Source organism: Zophobas morio, unplaced genomic scaffold, assembly GCF_036711695.1.
Source record: "Zophobas morio isolate AGI-343-1 ecotype UQ-CSIRO unplaced genomic scaffold, CSIRO_AGI_Zmor_V1 ptg000012l, whole genome shotgun sequence".
In the NCBI taxonomy this organism is placed as follows: Eukaryota; Metazoa; Arthropoda; class Insecta; order Coleoptera; family Tenebrionidae; genus Zophobas; species Zophobas morio.
Genome location: NW_026972117.1, coordinates 5,821,847 through 5,842,099, shown reverse-complemented (window position 1 = coordinate 5,842,099; position 20,253 = coordinate 5,821,847). Strand labels below are relative to the sequence as shown.

Below are 20,253 nucleotides of genomic sequence, written 5' to 3'. Positions count from 1 at the left end.
CCGTTATCGTTAAGTAAAACACAGAAACGTAATATTTAATTTTACGACTTGTACTTTGACAGGTGTAAGCCTTTATTGCTTAAGACTAAACAAACGAATTTCTCGAGCTTTTACGACCAGTTGTAAACGATATGACTTTTTTCGAATATTTATTGAGTAGGCAAGAAGGGAGAATTTTCAAAATTAAAAAAAATTATATTGTTCCGTTAAATCGTATTAGCAGTTTTAAATTTAGATGAAACGATATAAGAATTAAGTTAAGTAAAACCACCAGGAAGTTTAATTTATAGATTAACTTAAGTGAGTGGTATATATTACATTTAAACACGAAGTATTCATTTTTTAATTTGTTTAATTTAAATTTAAATTTAATTCATACCCAGATTCTAATCATAAATTTACTTTACAAATTTTAATTTAGTACATACAGATGCATATCTGGATTCGTATGTTAACTACATTAAGAACTTGCTGGGTATACAGGATGGTTCTGATAACACAGTAGTGAGAAAGATGACGCCTGCACTCGGTATATAATAATTTAATAATATTTCGTTGAATTCTGGATAAAACCGACTTGTGATTTAGCAGAGTTTCAGGAAATTTTATTTATCATGCAGTAGTTGTCTGAGGTTAACAGTAGTGATTGTAACCGCCACGATGCTAGCGCGCTAAATTACCAAATATAACACTGAAGAAGAACACATAGTGTTCGAAACCCAACGCCATACGTATGTAGGTACAGTTATTTTTTTCTTTGTTACATTTCTTTGTTATTTAGATTTTGGCTAGAATTCAAACGTATGTATAGATCTCACTTTAAATTCAGATGATCGTACTCTTCGGATCCTTCATCAAAAATCTCGCTGAAAGCTTCAAGCTTCGAACCCGGAGTTACACTAAAATATAAATTTGCTATATTTCCCGATCTATGCTAGAACGTTTACAAGAATCTGCAAGTCCAGCGCAGAAATAAATCCTTTTCAAATCTAAATTCATGTCTAGGTGCATTCGCAGGACACAAGGAATGCGAGATTTGCATTAATAAATAAATCAAAGCCTTAACATGTAAATCTGAAGGAAGTGTCGACATTTAAGTCGTGATTTAATCATAGGAAATTGCGCGTGCATCTTAGATGTTATTAATTGATTCGTTGGTCGAAAATAACGTGATTAAGACGTCTTACAATACGGTAAAGCACTGAATCGAAAATTAAGCAATTTGGAACTTTGATACACACAAACCCTACAATTATTAAGTTGTAAACCGGCGATCCAAAATTAATAAACGACAATACCTGGGTGCAGACGAGGGTGTTTAATTAAAACCTCCGGAGGAATCGTCGGGATTGCGGGTCGAGGGAAAAAGAAACGGCGATTTTTTTAAAATGGGGCGCCCTTTGAGTGGGCCGAGGTAATACATTAACAAATTGCCGTAGTCCCCGCATTAATAGTTAACACAAGGAATCAAACTCGGCAATAAGACAACACGGGCAATCCTTCCTCAAGAAGAGGATCATAAATATTTCCTTGTGCATTGTAAATAACCCTAAACGCGCAGACTACAAACTTATGAATTATTTCACTTCATTTATGCAATATTAAAGGTGCAATTTGAATAGAACTCGCTCTTCTATGCCAATCCGTTCGGTAAATAATTCAATTGTTTGAGAATGGCCTGAGAAATGGTGCCTTGGATGTATTGTTCAATATTAACATTTCTGTTTAAAGTACGCTCTAAAGACGCTAATTTTATATCTCGGCGCGACGTCGTTTATACGTCACTATTTTAATCATTTATTTAATAAACTACCCGCTTTCATATTGTTCTTTGGGATTTAATTCGCACATACATTTCCTTTAAGAAAGTCAAAGCGGTTTAGTTATTCATAAGACAGGCTCTTTGAAGTCGGAAAGAAAATGAGCGGGCTTGCAACATGTGCATAGCATTAGCCGGGTTTATTCTTACCCCGAATGCGCCGTTTTTTCGCGAAAAAATCGAAAAATAATCCTCGCTCTAACAATGTGGCTTTTTTCAGATCCGTATCTCTACAAATACGTCATAAAATCTCCATAATTAAATAGCGAACATATTTAACAAATTTGTATTCTGACCGGAACGGAGCAATTATTTTACATTTTAAACACATTTTTATTTAAATCAGTTCTGTAAACGTAGCTACGGGTGCGGAAACAAAAAAAGAGCGTATATTGGTCGTTTTCGTCGTCGGCGTAATTCCCGGTTGTGGGACAGCCTGTACATCTGTTAACGTCGGCTACAGGATGTCCCGAATATGTACGTCTGTAATTACCTCGATCGTTTATCGTACGCGAGCAAGCGTACTCGATATTGTAAATATTAATTTATGCATTTCTTCCAAGGCTGCGACGATAAATTTCGTGTACTTTATAGCGTCGACGATTAAATTTTCAAAGCAAGTACCCGGTTGACAAAAATATCATTTATGGGCTATTAACGAAGATTTTTATCTCACATTTTAATTACAAAATATCTTACAACGTAATTTATATGTTAAATAATCGATAAGTTATTAAAATGCGTGCCCACGATCCTGTTTCTCTTTCAGCAAACACACTAAACATAATTTTAATTATAATAATATTTCTCGGCGGAATTTAATGAAGGAGCTATAAAAAATAACCAGTTTTAAGGCGACTGTTAATGAGACACTTTTCAATTAAGTTTTGATACATTGAACGGAGTTTGAACGGCGGCTTTGTTGGTGGACGTATTTTTAGGGGAGGTGGGAACAATCGCTTTGTACGGACAGAGTTCATTTTTGGCGAGTTCTGAGGGAATAATCAATTTGAAGCAACTGGTTCTAAGCTTTATTAGGCTTTTAGACGCAACAACCAACAAAAATTAACGAAATCGCCAAATCGACACACAATAAAACTAAATTCTAAATTAAAATTATTGTATATTGATAGACTAGCAGTTAATAGTGTTTTGGTTTTTACCCAATAAGCATAGTTTAATTTTACATTACATATGAGTCGTAGTCAACTGATAAAGACTGCGTTATCGCACCCTAGGGACTTCACTTTGCAATATGCGCACTGATATCTAAACTATTCATTCTTTTACATAATCGTTGTCATTACTCTACACGAGATTTAATTAGTCTAACGATTTCTTTGTTTATGTTCAAACTGGCAAGCACAATGCACGTGATAAACATAAATTCAGCAGAAATTTATCGAATGGGTCATTATTATTATCTTTGATTATGTGCGCCATTACTTTAAAATATTTAATTTGACACGTCAGACTGGCGCGCCACTTTTGTTATGAGTAACGTAAGTTTTATTTTAATTAGCAATTTTTATGATTCATAAGTGGAAGATTGATCGGATATTATATGACAGTCGATTATTTTTTTATGTTGGAAACCACTATTTCATTTTATGCAAGCTCCAAAATATTCAATTAATTTTTTTCGTGTTTGGCTACTTGCCCCATTAAAACTGTACTTAGAAAATATTTTGAAGGATCTATAAATTGTGTAGATTTTTATTTGTTGAAGTCTGCAGCGTTCTTGACAAATGTAGTGCAGTTAACCAAAATTTGTCTGTTTATGCTCCCCAAGAAATGAATGACGTTTAAATTGACGATTGGTTTTACTTCTCTAGAAATGCTAACTCATTAATGTTTGTGTTTGTGTTTCCTTTTTTGGTTAACACAGATACTGCGATACTAAAAACTTATCATCACCTCTCTTTATTTAAACGGCAGTCTGTACAACAAACCGGCTAATGTTATTTTGGTCATTGGAGTGCTGTTTCAATAAAAAGAGTCGATATTAAGTTTTTACTACCACGGTATCAGTGTTAACTGAAAAATGAAAAATAAACGAGTGTTTACCATGAGGTACTTCTTAATTTATCATAAAATCGCCGACAATGTGGATTGAACATGCCATTTTCGTAGGAGCAAAAGCGAGGCTTTTTTCTGACCTTTTTTTCTCATGGTAAAAGTGGAAACTCATTATGAATCCAAGTAGTTTTTTCGCTGCCTGGAATCGAAGTTCGTAATTTCAGAAAAAGCGAAACTTTAGTGGCTGCATAAATTTCCATGTGTGTTATAAATAGTTTTGATTTGGTAAATTTATTTAAGATCTAAGATTTACGAGGGCAAAATCAGGCAATCTCTACCCCTTTTCCAACTGTATTTCAGATAAAAGGTCAGTTGTAATTCAGATTAGTCAACTGTTTTCAGAAAATATCAATTTTAATTCAGATTACAATATTTTTATTCCAGAAAATGTCAAAAGCACTCGAATGAGAGGATACACAAAATTAACGTAAGCCTAAATTTGTTGAAATATTTACGTTCTGTACAATAATATTTAATGTCACATTGTCACCCTCCAATGCCAAAACCGCATTATTATATAATACAATCCTGTGCCGATGGAATTTTAAATTATGTCTAGAAAAAGTTGGTTCTTAATTAAGTAAAAATTAGAACTACAACTGTAATTTTCTGAAATAGAATTTATTTGATTGATGATTTTTGAAATAAAAGTGGAAATCGTGTAGTTGCTTAAAAACTTTTTCGTTACTTTCATAAACGCGATTCATGTCTTATTTTCTCTAGAACTGGGGCCCAGGATTTATCTTGATTTCTAGTTTAAAAATTAAAATAAGCAGCGTGACATTTTTTAATTTAACAGTTAGTTGTCCACGGAGACACAATAAAACCCCGGAATTAGCATGAACACGTTGCTTTGTAAAGCTAAAAAATGGATCAGTTGTTGTGTGTAAGAAACGTCAACTGTTCAGACTTTCCACAAGATAATAGTTCTACCTGCTCTCCACATTAAGTAAGTTTGTAGTTACGTTTTGGGACGTGATAGCAGAACCAGTTGCTAATTTGTAGCATCTATGGATCCAATGTAATATAACTAGTATTCAGACTGTTAGTGATTTTTTAGTGTTGGGTTGTGTAATTATTTAACATTTTGTGCTCCAAATTTACAAAAGCACTTCTCTCAGATTTTAAATTATAAAATCTAGCGAGATATGTTCTTCCTAGTGCACCGTTGTACTGCTAAAAGTAGGGTATTTTAAGAATTTATAATCAATTAAAAATTAAAAGTCCCGTATTCGGTCTTATTCCTCCTAGTACGTTTTATTACAAAAAATTTAGCCGCGGCTAAATTAAATCAGAAATTCAAGATTATTGTAGCCACCATTTGGTGTTAAAAAAAAGAACCACATCCTACCCTCGTGGTAATTTTGATTTTTTTTTTGTAAAAGAAACCAGATATTTCTCGAGTCTGCCGCGTCCTCCCACAATTCGTTTTTTCTTGTAAGAAAACCGTCGTCGCGAGCTCTCGCTTCCCGCTTTCTCCCGTCCCTCGCGTCTTTGCGGTGACCAAAACCAACCCCCATCCGCAGCCTCCGGCAGTTCCTTCTTCCCCCCGGCGAGCTGCTCCCTCGTCCGTCGGTGGCGGCGCCCCGGGTTCAGGTGTCGATGGTCGTATTCGTATCGGTGTTGGTAATTAGGCTGGCGTGGCGGTGATTGCCGCGCGGCGGCCACGCGGTCTTGTGGGTGTATGGGTGGGGTAGGGGCGGTCTCGTCCGCTGGAGGGGGTAAGGCGTGCGCGGGAGGCGGCGGCCTCGACCCTCCTGCCGAACCCATCGCCGTACCTTCGTCAGTCAGTGTCAGTATCGCCGCTGTAGTCGTCGTGTCGGTGTAAGCAGCAGCGTTTCCGATAGAAAACACGTGAACACGTGCTCGCCGCCCCCAGCACTTAGACATTAGAACTCGAGGAGATGTGCGTGTTGTGAAGTTGCGGACTTTTGCAGGCAGGCAAGCAAGATGCAGCACAACACCGGGTCGCCGCAGCAGTTCTGCCTCCGCTGGAACAACTACCAGTCGAACCTCACCAGCGTCTTCGACCAGCTGCTGCAGAGCGAGAGCTTCGTCGACGTGACGCTAGCCTGCGACGGGCACTCGGTGAAGGCGCACAAGATGGTGCTGAGCGCCTGCAGCCCCTACTTCCAGTCGCTCTTCTTCGAGAACCCCTGCCAACACCCCATCGTCATCATGCGCGACATCAAGTGGCCCGAGCTGAAGGCCGCCGTGGAGTTCATGTACAAGGGCGAGATCAACGTGTCGCAGGAGCAGATCGGGCCGCTGCTCAAGGTGGCCGAGAGCCTCAAGATCCGCGGCCTGGCCGACGTCAACGGCGACCAGGAGATCGGCGGCGAAATCACGGCGCGCTCGCTGCCGAAGGTGGCCACGCCGGCCGCCGACTGGGAGGGCCGGCCGGAGGAGGGCGCGCCGAGGAAGAAGCGCCGCCGGCCCTCGGGGGAGCGAAGCAGCCTGAGCAGCCCGGCGGAGAGCGCGGGCACGGAGGCGCCGGACCCGCCGCCCTCGGTGGAGATGTCGCCGGCGCCGCCCGCCACGCCGCTGGCGGCGGCCGTCTCGACGGAACCGCTGCCCCTCACGCTGCCGCTGCAGCAGCAGCCGCAGGTCACGCACCAGGGGGGCTCGGACGACATGGAGATCAAGCCGGGCATCGCCGAGATGATACGCGAGGAGGAACGGGTAAGTGGCGGGAGGGGACGGCAAGCACGAGGTGCGGCACGTGGCGATGGCGGCGGGATTTCGACCGCCGCCGCCGCCACATGAATAAGAATCGCCTGTTTTGTTCGGGGGGCGGCGAAAAGTAACCACTTTCGACATGGCCACTGGATAACGCACGAATCTATTTTGATCGGCCACTGGAAATTGATCAGTTTAAAAATAGCGATTTTGGATCTTTAATACTTAAGCAGCTGTTGGTATCGAGGTTTTATATTGTTATCATACAAACAGAACAGAGAAAATAAAAAAAAAACACAAACAAAGCCAGAAAACAATGAAAATTTCTACAATCTTTGGAAGTTTGTCTGCGAAAACGTTACTTGTTGCAGACGAGTACGAAAGTCTTCATAGATCCTATTTTTATATGACTTCAATTGCATATCTTGTTATTTTTTCTTGATAACTTTATGTTAAAGAAAATTAAGCAATAGTTTAAATCAGTAAATTAAAATAACGAGCGAAGACAAATTTTGAGTCTAATGCTTGATCGATACGATTGTGTAGAAAGTCATTGAGTTGTCAAAATCTTGACGTTTCGGTCCAAGTTTTTGACAGCTAGAGAGAAATAGGTTAAAAAAGTAGACCACATACTTGTGTAAACATCAAATTCTAGATGATATGGCTCCTGTACCGGGTGCTCGTTCACAATTCTTAGCGAATCAGGTTAATCTGAAATTAATAACATTCATTTCAGAATATGTAACAGATGCAAATCAACCCTTAAATATTTTGGGGGATATATTTCAGGAAATAATACTGAATGAACTCTCAAGTTAACGTTGTTTTTTTTTTTTTTTTGTATTTCAAATTAAATAGAGGCGAACATTTCGCCTGATCCATCTTTAAATATTCATGACAATATTGTAGCGCTTTGTTCCGTCAGTTAAAAAAAGTTCAACTTTTGGTACTCTTATAAACTAGAGGAATACTAAAATTGTATTATTATTATTATTATTTATTGTATTATTATCATCATTTCTGAAAACTTATTATACCTTCTTCGCTGAAAATTTCGCATATCTTCAGAAAAATATTTAAGTTGTTTTAAATAGATATGACTTTTGATACCAAAATTAATGATTTTTTGGTAAAGAAATCTTCACATTTTTCATCAATTTTTTGAAATGGAAGTGAATTTCAACCGATTTAAGCTATTTATGTGATCTTGTTAAAATGTTGATGACGTCAATACAAAATTTTGTTACGAAAAATTCACTTGAAACAGACGCATAGCATGCTCCTTCACCTATCTTCACAGTCCACACAGATTTAACGTATAGGGATTGTAAAAAAAATTTAATTCGCAAAGTCAAATTTTGTAATTTTAAGACCCTGTATTTATTGGAGTGCACTTCCGAAAGGAGGGAAGTTCGGTCGAAATAATGTTAGACAATTTTTTTTTGTAGTAACAGATGACACATGAAAAATCTTTTATACAGTTCGTAGTAGGTTTACATTTTAAGTATTTGTTTTGCTGATCACTGTAAAATTGGTTTATTGGAGGTAAAATTAAACACAATTCCGTTAATAACCATACTTTCATGGTAAAATTTCTCATAAATGCAGTAAATTACTAATATATGAAAAAAATACTGTGAATACTCGTATTAAATAGCTCAAAAATGGTAAAATTAAAAATTAAATTTCAATTTTTGCAAGGTAAACTTAAATTTTACAGTCACCCATTACAACACCTAATTATGGGACAACATAAAAATAAATAACATTGAAAAAACCTAATTTACAAAATTGATTGGGTTAAATTTACTTAACAAAATATTATTATTATAGTCAGGAGTCATTAATTAAAAGTAGGAAAAGTAAAGGACCTAAATTGGAGCTTTGAGGCACCCAGGAAGTTGTGCAGTTTTTAATTTTTACTTTCGATGATTATCGAACATAGCAAGTCGTAAACATGCACAACGTGTCAATTGTCCTCAAGTTGGCGCTCGACCAGCAGTCAAACGGGAAATACGAAACCCAGCTACAGGACGATTTTTGTTACTTACGCGTAATATTTCGTACGATAAGCTAAATTTGAGCCCGTGGGAGTCTATGAAACAATTAGACTTGTCATAAATTTATTTATATGATTTAGGAGATGCTGAATTAAAGCAATGTGCGTCATTACTAGCTTACGTAACGCAACTTCAATAGCGTAATAAGCTTTTTGATGTCTAGCATCAGACCACGGAAAAGATCATAATAATGAATTAAAGAAAAGTATAATGTATATATTTATAGAACGAATAATATTACGCTTCTAGGTGCGCAGATACACGTGTTTGGTAACGGTATTTTTTTCTTAACGTTTTAAGCAAATTATAACATTTATTGATAATCTATTCTAGAATGTTGTGTAGTCGTGGAATACCCTAGTAAAGCATAACCCATTCTCTTGATGTTGTTACACGTAATGTGATGAATCAGAGAAGCTACAGCTTTGACATAAGTGGCGTGACCCTTATCACGGGGGACATACGGGCGAAAACTGCGACAAGCTCGATGAATAAAGCCACTTCTTTAAGCTTTGTACTGCACTAAATTCGTCTTGAAAATGATAATAATAATAATAATAACGACGACAGCGTGCCCAAATGCGAGAAAACGCGCCACAAACGGCCGTCTAAAAATACCTCCTTGGTTAAAAATACGAACGTCGATGGTATAGAGCCGTCGAAAGGGAAAACTCCTCTGTGGTTTAGTCGAGAGCATTTCTTGCTGTGATATCCCCCGCTGAACTGCCAGATGTCATCATGTCGACCGAGTCTCGGTCTTTTGATGCGAACGACTCGCTTAGGTCAGATGCAGCAATCGATAGATTTAAGTGCAATTCAGCTCGGCTCACGTTGAATGGGGAGGCTTTTTTGTGGGTCGCGAAGGGGGTTGAATAAGGTTACTGTACTTAAATGTATGATGGAGTTCGAGTGGTCGGGATATGTTGTGGGTTTGAGTTATTGTGCGATGATTTAGTGGAAAAAGGGGGACGAAGTCGGAATTTGCTGATTTCGTGGATTCAGTTTCGAGGCGACGAGTTCGTCGCGTCTGGGGGTTTGATTTTTCGAAAAATGTGGTGGTAGCGGTCGTAACGTTTATTAGTGGACATCAACAAAATTTAACCGAACATGAAATTTTACTGTCGAACTGTATACTCCACTATTTCGAAAAATTACAACCATCACCTAAATTTTACAAATTGGACGCTGCGATAAAATTTATTGCCGTTTTTTCAAATAAGCTATTGCTGGAATTTTGTGTGTAATTATTACTAAAGGTGTTATAGCTGCATAATTTGAATTTAAATAGTCGAAGGCGTCGTACCTGAGCCGCACTATTAAATTAAAATCAGTGTGCAACTAAATTTAGAAAATCAAATGGACTTTGTCATTAAAATCGCCAATAAAATTTTATCAATGTTGACATTCGCTCGATAAAATTGCCACAAAAAGTATTATATGATTTCCTACTTTCTGCATTATAGTGATTTTTAACACACCGATGAGTTCGCTGTTTTCGATTTTATCTTTGTGGGCCATCGAGGCAATAGAAAATGTTCAAACACTGTGTGAGGTGAATTTCCTTTGAAATAAACGTGATTCTAATATAGTGTGAAGAATTCATAAAATCGTACTAGAATTTTTCCTTCTTATATTAGGGGTCATTTTTATACCTGTTGTCAAATAGTGGCAATCAGATGCCTGGGTCTTAGTTTGTTTAAAAGTTGGCCGACTTTATGGCTTTACAATGTCACCCTTTTTGCATACCACGAAATAAGATTGAATGAGTGCTGCACGTGTTTCGACACCATGTCTTCATCAGACAGACGAATTTAATATAGTAAAGTCAGCTGACTTGTAGCTAGTAAAAGTTTACAGCTTTACTCACTTTACTATAAAAACTTTTCATGTCATTGGTTTCATTGTTGTATGTGTTGCAGCAAATATTTTTTATATATAGTTTAACGCCGCAATTTCAATGGAATATAAAACGTTTTATGCTATAAATTGATTTAATATTTTTAGATAACGCCTAACCACGATTGTTTTGATAAAGATTTAACGTTTAAAGATTTTATTATTTTTTGTGTTAAAATAACTGTGATTTTTAATGTTGTGTGTTACGAGGGAACATTAACTCGGTTAAAACAAAACATAAATAAGAAAATTTTACGTCCATAGATTTTTTGTAATAATTCCATAAACGATAAGTAACTGAATTTTGTTAGGTATCTATATTTGGTGTTTTATTTATTATTTTTTATTTATTAATTGTGATAGTAGGTTCTATTAAATCTCTTTTTCTTATCCTGAAAGCTATAAAATAGCGGAATTATCTCTTATGAATCAGATACTATTAGAGAGTTGATAAATTATCACAATTCAAGCTTATATATGAAACTTTACCAAGAGATTCTTATAAAACACAAATGATAAATGTTGAATACAAACATGTCTTTAATCAATCGTTTGACGTTGCCACGGTTAATTTAGTTGAATAAAAATGAAATATTATATTATCAATTTTGAGCAATTTCGAAGAGCGTAGAAAAATTGCAGAAAAAGTAATAGGGACAAAATCGATGACAGTTTCTAAATTTTTAGCATTTCAAAATTAAACATGATTTATTTTTATATTTTTACGCAAATTATTAGCAGCTTTAGGAGACATATAGACAAGAGAAAACTTCTACGAAGATTGCGTTTTCATTAAAGTCATTAATAAGATTCTTTAAACCCATTTTAAAAATAAAACGGGGGAAGTTCCACCCAAATTCTTTCAAAAACCATAGGTGCCCTTGAGATTCTTTCTTCTAACAACAAACGTCCAGAGGATTACCTATTTAAATTCTTTACAAAATAAATCACCAGGAGCTACCTACATTCTTTCAAATCTTTTCAAAACACCAAGTGCCCCGAGATTCTTTATAACCACTTCAAAAATAAACGTCTGGGGCCCTGAGATTCTTTAAAACTACTTCAAAAACAAAACGTCGAAAGTCCTTGAAGATTATTGAAATTCTTTAAAAAATAAAACATCAGGTACCCAGGAGATTCGTTGAAATTATACTTCAAAAACAAAACACTGGCACCCCTGAGATTTTTTAAAACTACTTCAATAACACGTCCGGAGCCTTTGAAGATTATTTAAATTCTTGAAAAAATGAAACACCAGGTGCCCCTGATATTCTTTAAAACTACTTCAAATACAAACGTCTGGGGTCCTGAGATTCATCAAAACTACTTCAAAAACAAAATGTCTAAAGTCCTTCGAAATGATTTAAATTCTTTAAAAAATAAAACATCAGGTACCCCTAAGATTCTTTAAAACTATGTACTTCAAAAACAAATGTCTGGGGCCCTTGAGATTCCTTGAAATTATAGTTCAAAAACAAAACACTGGTGCCCCTGAGATTCTTTAAATCTACTTTAAAAACAAACGTCCGGAGCCCTTGAAGATTATTTAAATTCTTGAAAAAAGAAAACACCAGGGGCCGCCTACATTCTTTCAAATTCTTTCAAAAACACCAGTTGCCCCTGATATTCTTTAAAACCACTTTAAATACAGACGTCTGGGGTCTTGAGATTCTTCAAAACTACTTCAAAAACAAAACGTCTAAAGTCCTTCGAAATTATTTAAATTCTTTAAAAAATAAAACATCAGGAGCCGCCTAAATACTACATTCTTTTAAATTCTTTCAAAAACACCAGGTGCCCCTGATATTCTTTAAAACCACTTCAAATACAAACGTCTGGGGTCCTGAGATTCTTCAAAACTACTTCAAAAACAAAACGTCTAAAGTCCTTCGAAATTATTTAAATTCTTTAAAAAATAAAACATCGGGATTCTTTAAAACTATGTACTTCAAAAACAAATGTCTGGGGCCCTTGAGATTCCTTGAAATTATACTTCAAAAACAAAACACTGGTGCCTCCGAGATTCTTTAAATCTACTTGAAAAACAAACGTTCGGAACCCTTGAAGTTTATTTAAATTCTTAAAAAAATGAAACACCAGGTGCCCAGGAGATTCTGCGAAACTACTTCAAAAACAAACATGTAGCACATCAGAGATTCTTTAAAATCTTCAAAAATAAAACACCAGGGGCCTTAAAATTTTGTAAAACTGCGTCAAAAACGTATCGGGTGTTCTATAAATTTAATAAAATTGATTCAAAATTAAAACAGCAGTTCTCATGATAATGTTTAAATTCATAAAAAAAAATAAAACCCAAAGGAGCCCTTGAGATTCGAAAACAAAAAAAAATCTTCAAAATTAAAACACCAGTTCTCATGATAATATTTAAATTCATAAAAAAATAAAACCCAAAGGAGCCCTTTAGATTCGAAAACAAAAATAAAAATGATCGGACAGTTATCACAATCATACCCATGAAACCTGACCCAAGAGATCCTTAAAACACGCTGAATATAATTTTTTTAATCCGGCGTTTAACGTCGCAATTTCGGAACATTTTGCGCTATAAATTGATTTAATATTTTTTTAGATAAAACAGAGCCACGGTTAATTTGATGGAGATTTTACGTTTAAAGTTTTTGTTTGTTTTAAGTATCAAAATGACTGTAAAATTTTTTTTATGCGGTGCATTGTGAGGGGACGTTAACTCAGCGTAAAAAATATTATTTGCGAGAGATAAATCTTATGTCAGTGAATTAAAAAACTTTTTGTGAAGAAGGGGGTAACGGCCGCTGCGGAGTCCTTACCCTCCGATTTTTATTTGTTTGAAATTATTTTTATGCATGCGTGTAATTTTCCCAGAACCTCCGACAAACATCCGTTCGAAGAATTATTGACCTACCCATATTTGTTTTTTATTATTTTGTTGCGTTTTACAGCTCGTACTCCTACGCATTATTTTCGTCATAAGAAACACGTAAATCGTTACTCTATTTGTTTTGTTCTGCTTCTAGAATAAATGACCGAGGTGTGTTTTACAACTACTTTAGTGTGTTTGCTGTGGAAATAAAAAAAACATATTATGCAAAAATCGGGATAATTTATAAGAATAAACACAATTCGGAGCAATAAAGAGTAAAATAATTTAATCTTATTTAATAAAGGCCGTGTTTGGATATGTCGCGTTGTATTTACATGCTTTGAGCTCCCCGCCGACAACGGTAAATTACAAAAGAATTATAAACTGGAATGACTTTTTGTTACTTTTATTATCTATTTTATCTGTGCTAAAATAAAAAGTGTAAATGACACAAGGAGATTTCTTCAAACACGATATTGTTGTTTGTCTTTGTTAAACGTTAAAATGTTTGAGTGCGTTTGACTGAGATATTAATATTGATATAATAATTTATATACGTACGTGTTTTGAAATGCCCTGATAACATCTATTGATTACACAGTCACAATGTCTCACAGAAAACATAGTTCCTAGAAGCGACTCAGTCCAAAAATTGTCCATCCAATTATCGGCTCGTCGTTTGAATTTCCAATCACCAAAAATGCACCTCGTTGACGAGCGTCAAATAAACCTATTTATTTAAGATAATAAAGGAAAGTCTGTATTTGTATATTACATCTTCGTGGTACGGTTTATTGGTGAAAGCGAAGTTATAACGTCGTGTAAAAATATTTACATTCCAAATGGTTTTCTCGCCTAGAGTACATATTTAATCATGCCTTGCTGTAAATTATTGCATTAAAGTTGGGAATAAATTTATTCGTCGAGGTCTCGGGTAAATTTAGATGAAAAAAGAGCGCTCGATAGATGATTTCGTGTTACGTACTCGACAATAATTCTATATTTATAGATACGGTAAACAACTATTGATCTATGCGTGTGTGACTTGCGACACGTTGTGTCTTTTATTATTCAGCAAACTTTTAATAGTTGTGAGAAATCAGAGCGTGGCGCCCGAGCATGAAAATAGTGATTACTTACGGGAAAAGTGAATAATAAGATAACTTCGAGTGGCTAATTTCGTTCCGGTGATCGGATGTTGTCGTTGACGACGTTCCAAGAAAAACCACCACAAAAAATAACTTTTGGGAATGGTCAGTGCCTTCTGCGTGGTCAGTTTTGGCCAGCAAAGCGGATTTCTCGACGTGCATTATTCTCCCATTTTCCTCCTCTACCCGGTCATTATCTACGTCACTTTTATTAATTGTATACTTTCAGTTCTAAAACATATATATTTAAATTTCTAATAAACTTGCTTTCGTTGTGGAGGTATTTTATTACATTATGTTTAAATAAGTATACGTTATTGCTTTGGTGACGCAGTATGTTATTCACGTTGTGAAATTATTATCCTTAGATTGTTTATCGTATACAACTTATATTAATTTCAAGAATTGTTTTACTAACGCATTGTTGTATTATATTATGGAATAATTTAATAACAGAACAAAAATCAAGGACGCTGTTTTATGCGCTGGTATTTCGCCGTTGAATGTGTTTTGTGAGAACGAGTTTTACTTAAATGAGCGATCCGGAATTAGAACAACGCCCAAAACAGTGACCCGTGTATTGAACAAATAATCCAGTGTCATCTACACTACTGGTCACACAGTTTTATGGCTAAAATGCGTATTGCAGAAGTATAAAGAAATTTATAATTAAATCGTTCATGTTATATTTAACTTTTCTCCAATTCTTTGTAGATTCATTTGATAGCATTTAATTAATTTTTTTGTGTGAATGGTGGAGTTCTCGACGAAAATTACTACGTACTTCATTATTTTCTGTGCCTAATTTGGTTTCATTGATATAATTACCGCAACAAAATTTCAAAGTTATGTAGAGAGATACCCTCCAAGGAACCACACCTACAGTCGAGTTCAATACAGCCAAGACTACAGCTTCTTATTTACACTTTGTATCGTAGTCGTAGAAAAAAAATTGTAGCGTCGAAATTAATGCAATATTATTAGCTAGAATAGCTACTTGTGGTGGTCGTACAACTTTTTTTCTATGCCTGTCAAATTTATTAATTTTATGTGTATACAGGCTGAGTTCCCTTTTTGATATCACATTATCCATTGGCAATAAAAAAAATCCAAGACTAAAGCTATACAGTTCTTTGATTACATTATTTTAAACTATACAGGTGTTCTGTTTTTAAGACGGTACACAACGTAGATTTTTTTCAAATGGAAAACCCTCTAAATTTTTATAAATGTACTTATTCTGATTGGCCTCTTTCTAGGCTTTATAACCATAGTTTATTTTCGAAATTCCTATGCAACGTTATTCCAATTTTTTTTTAATTTTTAGGTTTCACAAAGAAATCGCAGTAGGGCTATTTTAAATATTTTGTGGAGAGACGAATGAAGATTTATAAAAAATAAGTATTTAAAAATTGCAAGGTTTAATCTTTTTGAGAACACCCTGTCTATTAAAATTGTATATGACTGATAATATCATGACAAAGTGTCTACTTCTGTATATCTGTTCATAAAAAATTGTTAAAAATAACGTTATCACGATTTTTTTGTGGATCTTTGCATTGCTGAAGTCTAAAAAAATGTAGGAATAACGTGGCAACGTGGCATTGGAATTTAAAAAATAGGGGGTTATAAAAAAAATTGTGTTCCAAAAAGTTGTCAAAAAAATCTGGCACCTACCTATAGATTTCGCCGTACTGATTCTAAATATATAGCGTGTTTATATTTAATAGACTTTTTTTTATAAAAAGAAAATTGCAATATTTTAGTAGGCGATACTCGAAAAATTGAAAAATGGGTTCGAAACTAACTTCTGGAGGTTGAAATCTACAATATACATATAATAAAGTTTTACTAGGTATAAAGTCAAAGGAGTCTACTGTATTGAAAAATTTTGCTGTTGAAAAAGTCGCCAAAAACTTCCCAAAAAAATCTGGGATATTCGCTTTGAATCGTTTTCTTTTTTTTTTAATCCAAAAAAACTGCGGTAATTCATTGGGCGCTTCTGGAAAATTGGTAGGAGTTTTTGATGAAATGTATCCGAAACCAACTTCTCGTAGTCGAAATGTATAAAAAATGTGTTTGGTTTTGGTTAAATTTCAAAAATTGTCCGAAATTTGACGAATTTTCCATATGGGAAAGAATTGAAAAATTTTGTTTTTTAAAAAAGTTGCCAAAAATTCCCAAAAAATTGAGTGATATAGATTTCATCCTACTCATTTCAAAAACAGCGTGTTTATGCTTCTGGTGCAAGATTTAAAAATATTCGGTTTGAATTCTTTTTTTTCAAAAAAGCTACGATATTGGCTGATTCTGGAAAAATGGTAGGAACTATCGAAGAAATGAATCTGAAACAAACTTCTGGACGTCGAAATCTATAAGAAAATGTCTTTGCTTAAATTCCAAAAATTGTCGAAAATTGGACGAAATTTTCATAAAAATAAAATTTTGACTTTTGAAAAAGTCCCAAAAAGTTCTGGGGATAGATTTCTTCGTACTGATTTCAAAAACATGGCGTGTATATGCTTCTGGTGGAAGATTTAAATACATATACTTTGTTCGAATTCTTTTTTCTTTCCTTAATCAAAAAAATTGCAATATTTCATTCGGTGATTCTGCAAAAATGGTAAGAACTATCGAAGAAATGAACGTTAAACAAACTTTTGGACGTCGAAATCTATAAGAAAATGTATTCGGCTAAATTTCGAAAATTATCGACATTTTCATATTAAAAAATTTCCTTTTTTGAAAAAGTTGCCAAAAAATTCTGGGATGTAGATTTCATTGAGCGCTGTTGGAAAAATGGTAGAAATTCTTGAAGAAATGTATCCGAAACCAACTTCTGGACGTCGAAATCCATTACAAAATGTCTTTGGTTTTGGAAAAATTTCGAAAATTTTCGAAAATTTGATGAATTTTACTAGGGGAAGGTATTGAAAAATTTTGTTTTTTGAAAGAGTTACCAAAAATTCCCGAAAAATTGCTAGATATAGATTTCATCCTACTGATTTCAAAAACATAGCGTTTTTATGCTTCTGGTGCAAGATTTAAACATATTCGGTTTGAATTCTTTTTTTTTTTTAATCCAAAAAAGCTCCGATATTTCATTGGGTGATTCTGAAAAAATGACAGGGACTATTGAAGAAATGAATCTCAAACAAATTTCTGGACGTCGAAATCTATAAGAAAATGTCTTTGGGTAAATTTAAAAAAATTGTCGAAAATTTGACGAAATTTTCATAGAGGAAGATTGTTGAATTGTTGATTGATGATTGTTGAAAGATTTTGTCTTTTGTAAAAGTTGCCAAAAAATTCCTAAAAAAATCTGGGGTATAGATTTCTTCGTGCTAATTCCAAAAATAAGGCGTTCATGATTTAAAAATATACGGTTTGAATTCTTTTTTTTAATCCAAAAAAGCTGCGATATTTCATTGGGCGCTGTTGGAAAAATGGTAGAAGTTTTTGAAGAAATATATCCCAAACCAACTTCTGGACGTCGAAATCTATAAGAAAATGTCCTTGGTTTTGGTTAAATTTCGAAAATATTCGAAAATTGACGAATTTTTCGTAGGGGAAGGTATTGAAAAATTTTGTTTTTTGAAAAAGGTGCCAAAAATTCCAGAAAAATTGCGAGATTTTCTTCTTACTGATTTCAAAAGCATAGCGTGTTTATGCTTCTGGTGCAAGATTTAAGAATATTCGGTTTGAATTGTTTTTTTTTCTGTATTCAAAAAAGATGCGACAATTCATTGGGTGATTCTGGAAAAATGGTAGGAACTATCGAAGAAATGAATCTGAAACAAACTTCTGGACTTGAAATCTATAAGAAAATGTCTTTGGTTAAATTTCAAAAACTGACGAAAATTGAACTAAATTTTCATAGTATTGAAAAATTTTGTCTTTTGAAGAAGTTGCCAAAAAAATCACAAAAAATTCTGTGGGGTAGATTTCTTCGTGCTGATTCCAAAAATATGGCGTGTTTATGCTTCTGGTGCAAGATTTATATATATATATATTCGGCTTGAATTCTTTTTTTTTTATAGAAAAAATACAATATTTCATCGGATGATTCTGGAAAAATGCTAGGAGCTATCGAAGAAATGAATGTTAAACAAACTTCTGGAAGTCGAAATGTATAAAAAATGTCTGGTTAAATTTTGAAAATTTTCTTTGGTTAAATTTCGAAAATTGTCGAAAATTTGACGAAATTTTCATAGGGGAAGGTGTTGAAAAATTTTGTTTTTGAAAAAGTTGCCAAAAAAATCCTATTTCAAGATTTACAAATACATACTCGATTTGAATTTTTTTTTAATCCCAAGAATTGCAATATAAAAAAAAAAATAAATAGTATTGAAAAAGAATCTGATATCAACCTCTTAAGGTGGAAGTCTATAAGATATCTTTGCTTAAATTTCGAAAATTGTCAAAAATTGGCCGAAAATTTCAGGTATTGAAAAATTTTGTTTTTGAAAAATTGCTAAAAAAATTCACAAAAAAAAAGATTTAAAAATGTTCAGCTAGAAAATATATTTTTTTTATCCAAAAAATTGCAGTATTTCATTCTCGAAAAGTGGTAGAAGAAAAGATGAGTCCACAACCAACTTCTAGAAGTCGAAATCTATAAAAAAATGTCTTCCGAAATACTTACCTAAAATTACATATATAGGGTATTCTATTAAAAGAAAAGAAATAAATTGCGTGGCATGCCATAAAATCAAAACACTCTGTATAGACGCGAGATGTACAACTTTATTTAGTCTGTGATTTTTGTTTCTCTGTCCAATAATTATCGTTCACCCTGTATATGTAAAAAACACTTGTGTGACCTCTGATTTTTTGAATGAAATTAATGATCTACTAAAAAAGTAATAAATGCATATTGTTATGAAAATACATAAAATGCACGCAAAACATTTTCTAAAAATATCACCGTTTTTATTTTTTTTATTTTAGATGGCAAACACAACTTAATAAATTCGCTGTCATCCATTTGCCGTTGTACAAGTTTTTTTAGATTTGTTAGCCAGATAAAACTCAAATTGATTAATTTTATGCAGAGTTTAAAAAACATACGTCCAAATTATCTTTCTGGTAAGAAAAATTACGAGAGAGCATTTAACTTAAGATCCACATTTTTTATCTTTTTTTTTCTGCTCTGTCATGGGCGTAGAAAAAAATGTGGCGTCGAAATGAACTGAGTCTCATATTTTCCTCCCTAGAGATAAATTATGAACAAATATCTGCTTCCGGTCGTATTTTTTTTTCTATGTCTGCTAGTCAGATACTGATCAGGTTGATTAATTTTATGCACAGGTTAAAATAGAATGATAAATCACAAGTATAGACTCATCACAATTTGGACATTTTAGATAGGATTTATTCAGCAGAATTTTGACCTGACGTCATCAATTTTTCGGAGGGGATAAGCAAATATATTTTGATTAAAGATTTATAATGCTTATCATAACTTTCAAACATCTGCAAAATTTCAAACCATTCGGTTTTGCAGTTTCAAATTTAAATTCCAAAATGTTGTAAGTAAAAAATGTAGGGTATTCTAGGACCCACATCTCGACCCAGTTTCCTTAATCAACTCACTTAGCCTTAGTAGGTCGAATTTCGCGTTTCCCGATTCCTCAAGGCGCCGCTCCGGTCCCCATCCTCTTCCATTTCCGGTTACGCGCTTCCTCCGTCCAGATGACGCTCTTTAAGCCT

The 20,253-nt window shown here is 34.4% G+C and overlaps 1 protein-coding gene across 6 annotated transcripts in view; it reads left to right on the top strand.

Moving 5' to 3' along the window:
- The window catches only part of LOC135127681 (protein bric-a-brac 1-like), a 564,157-nt gene that overhangs the window by 173,591 nt on the left and 370,313 nt on the right, over window positions 1-20,253 (top strand). For all 6 annotated transcript variants that reach the window (XR_010280263.1, XM_064054234.1, XM_064054233.1 and 3 more), the window contains exon 4: window positions 5,836-6,580. Coding sequence is in view for 5 of the 6 variants with exons in the window: in XM_064054234.1 (XP_063910304.1) it covers window positions 5,849-6,580 (732 nt within the window). In the remaining variant the exon portion in view is untranslated. The remainder of the gene's footprint in view (window positions 1-5,835; window positions 6,581-20,253) is intronic.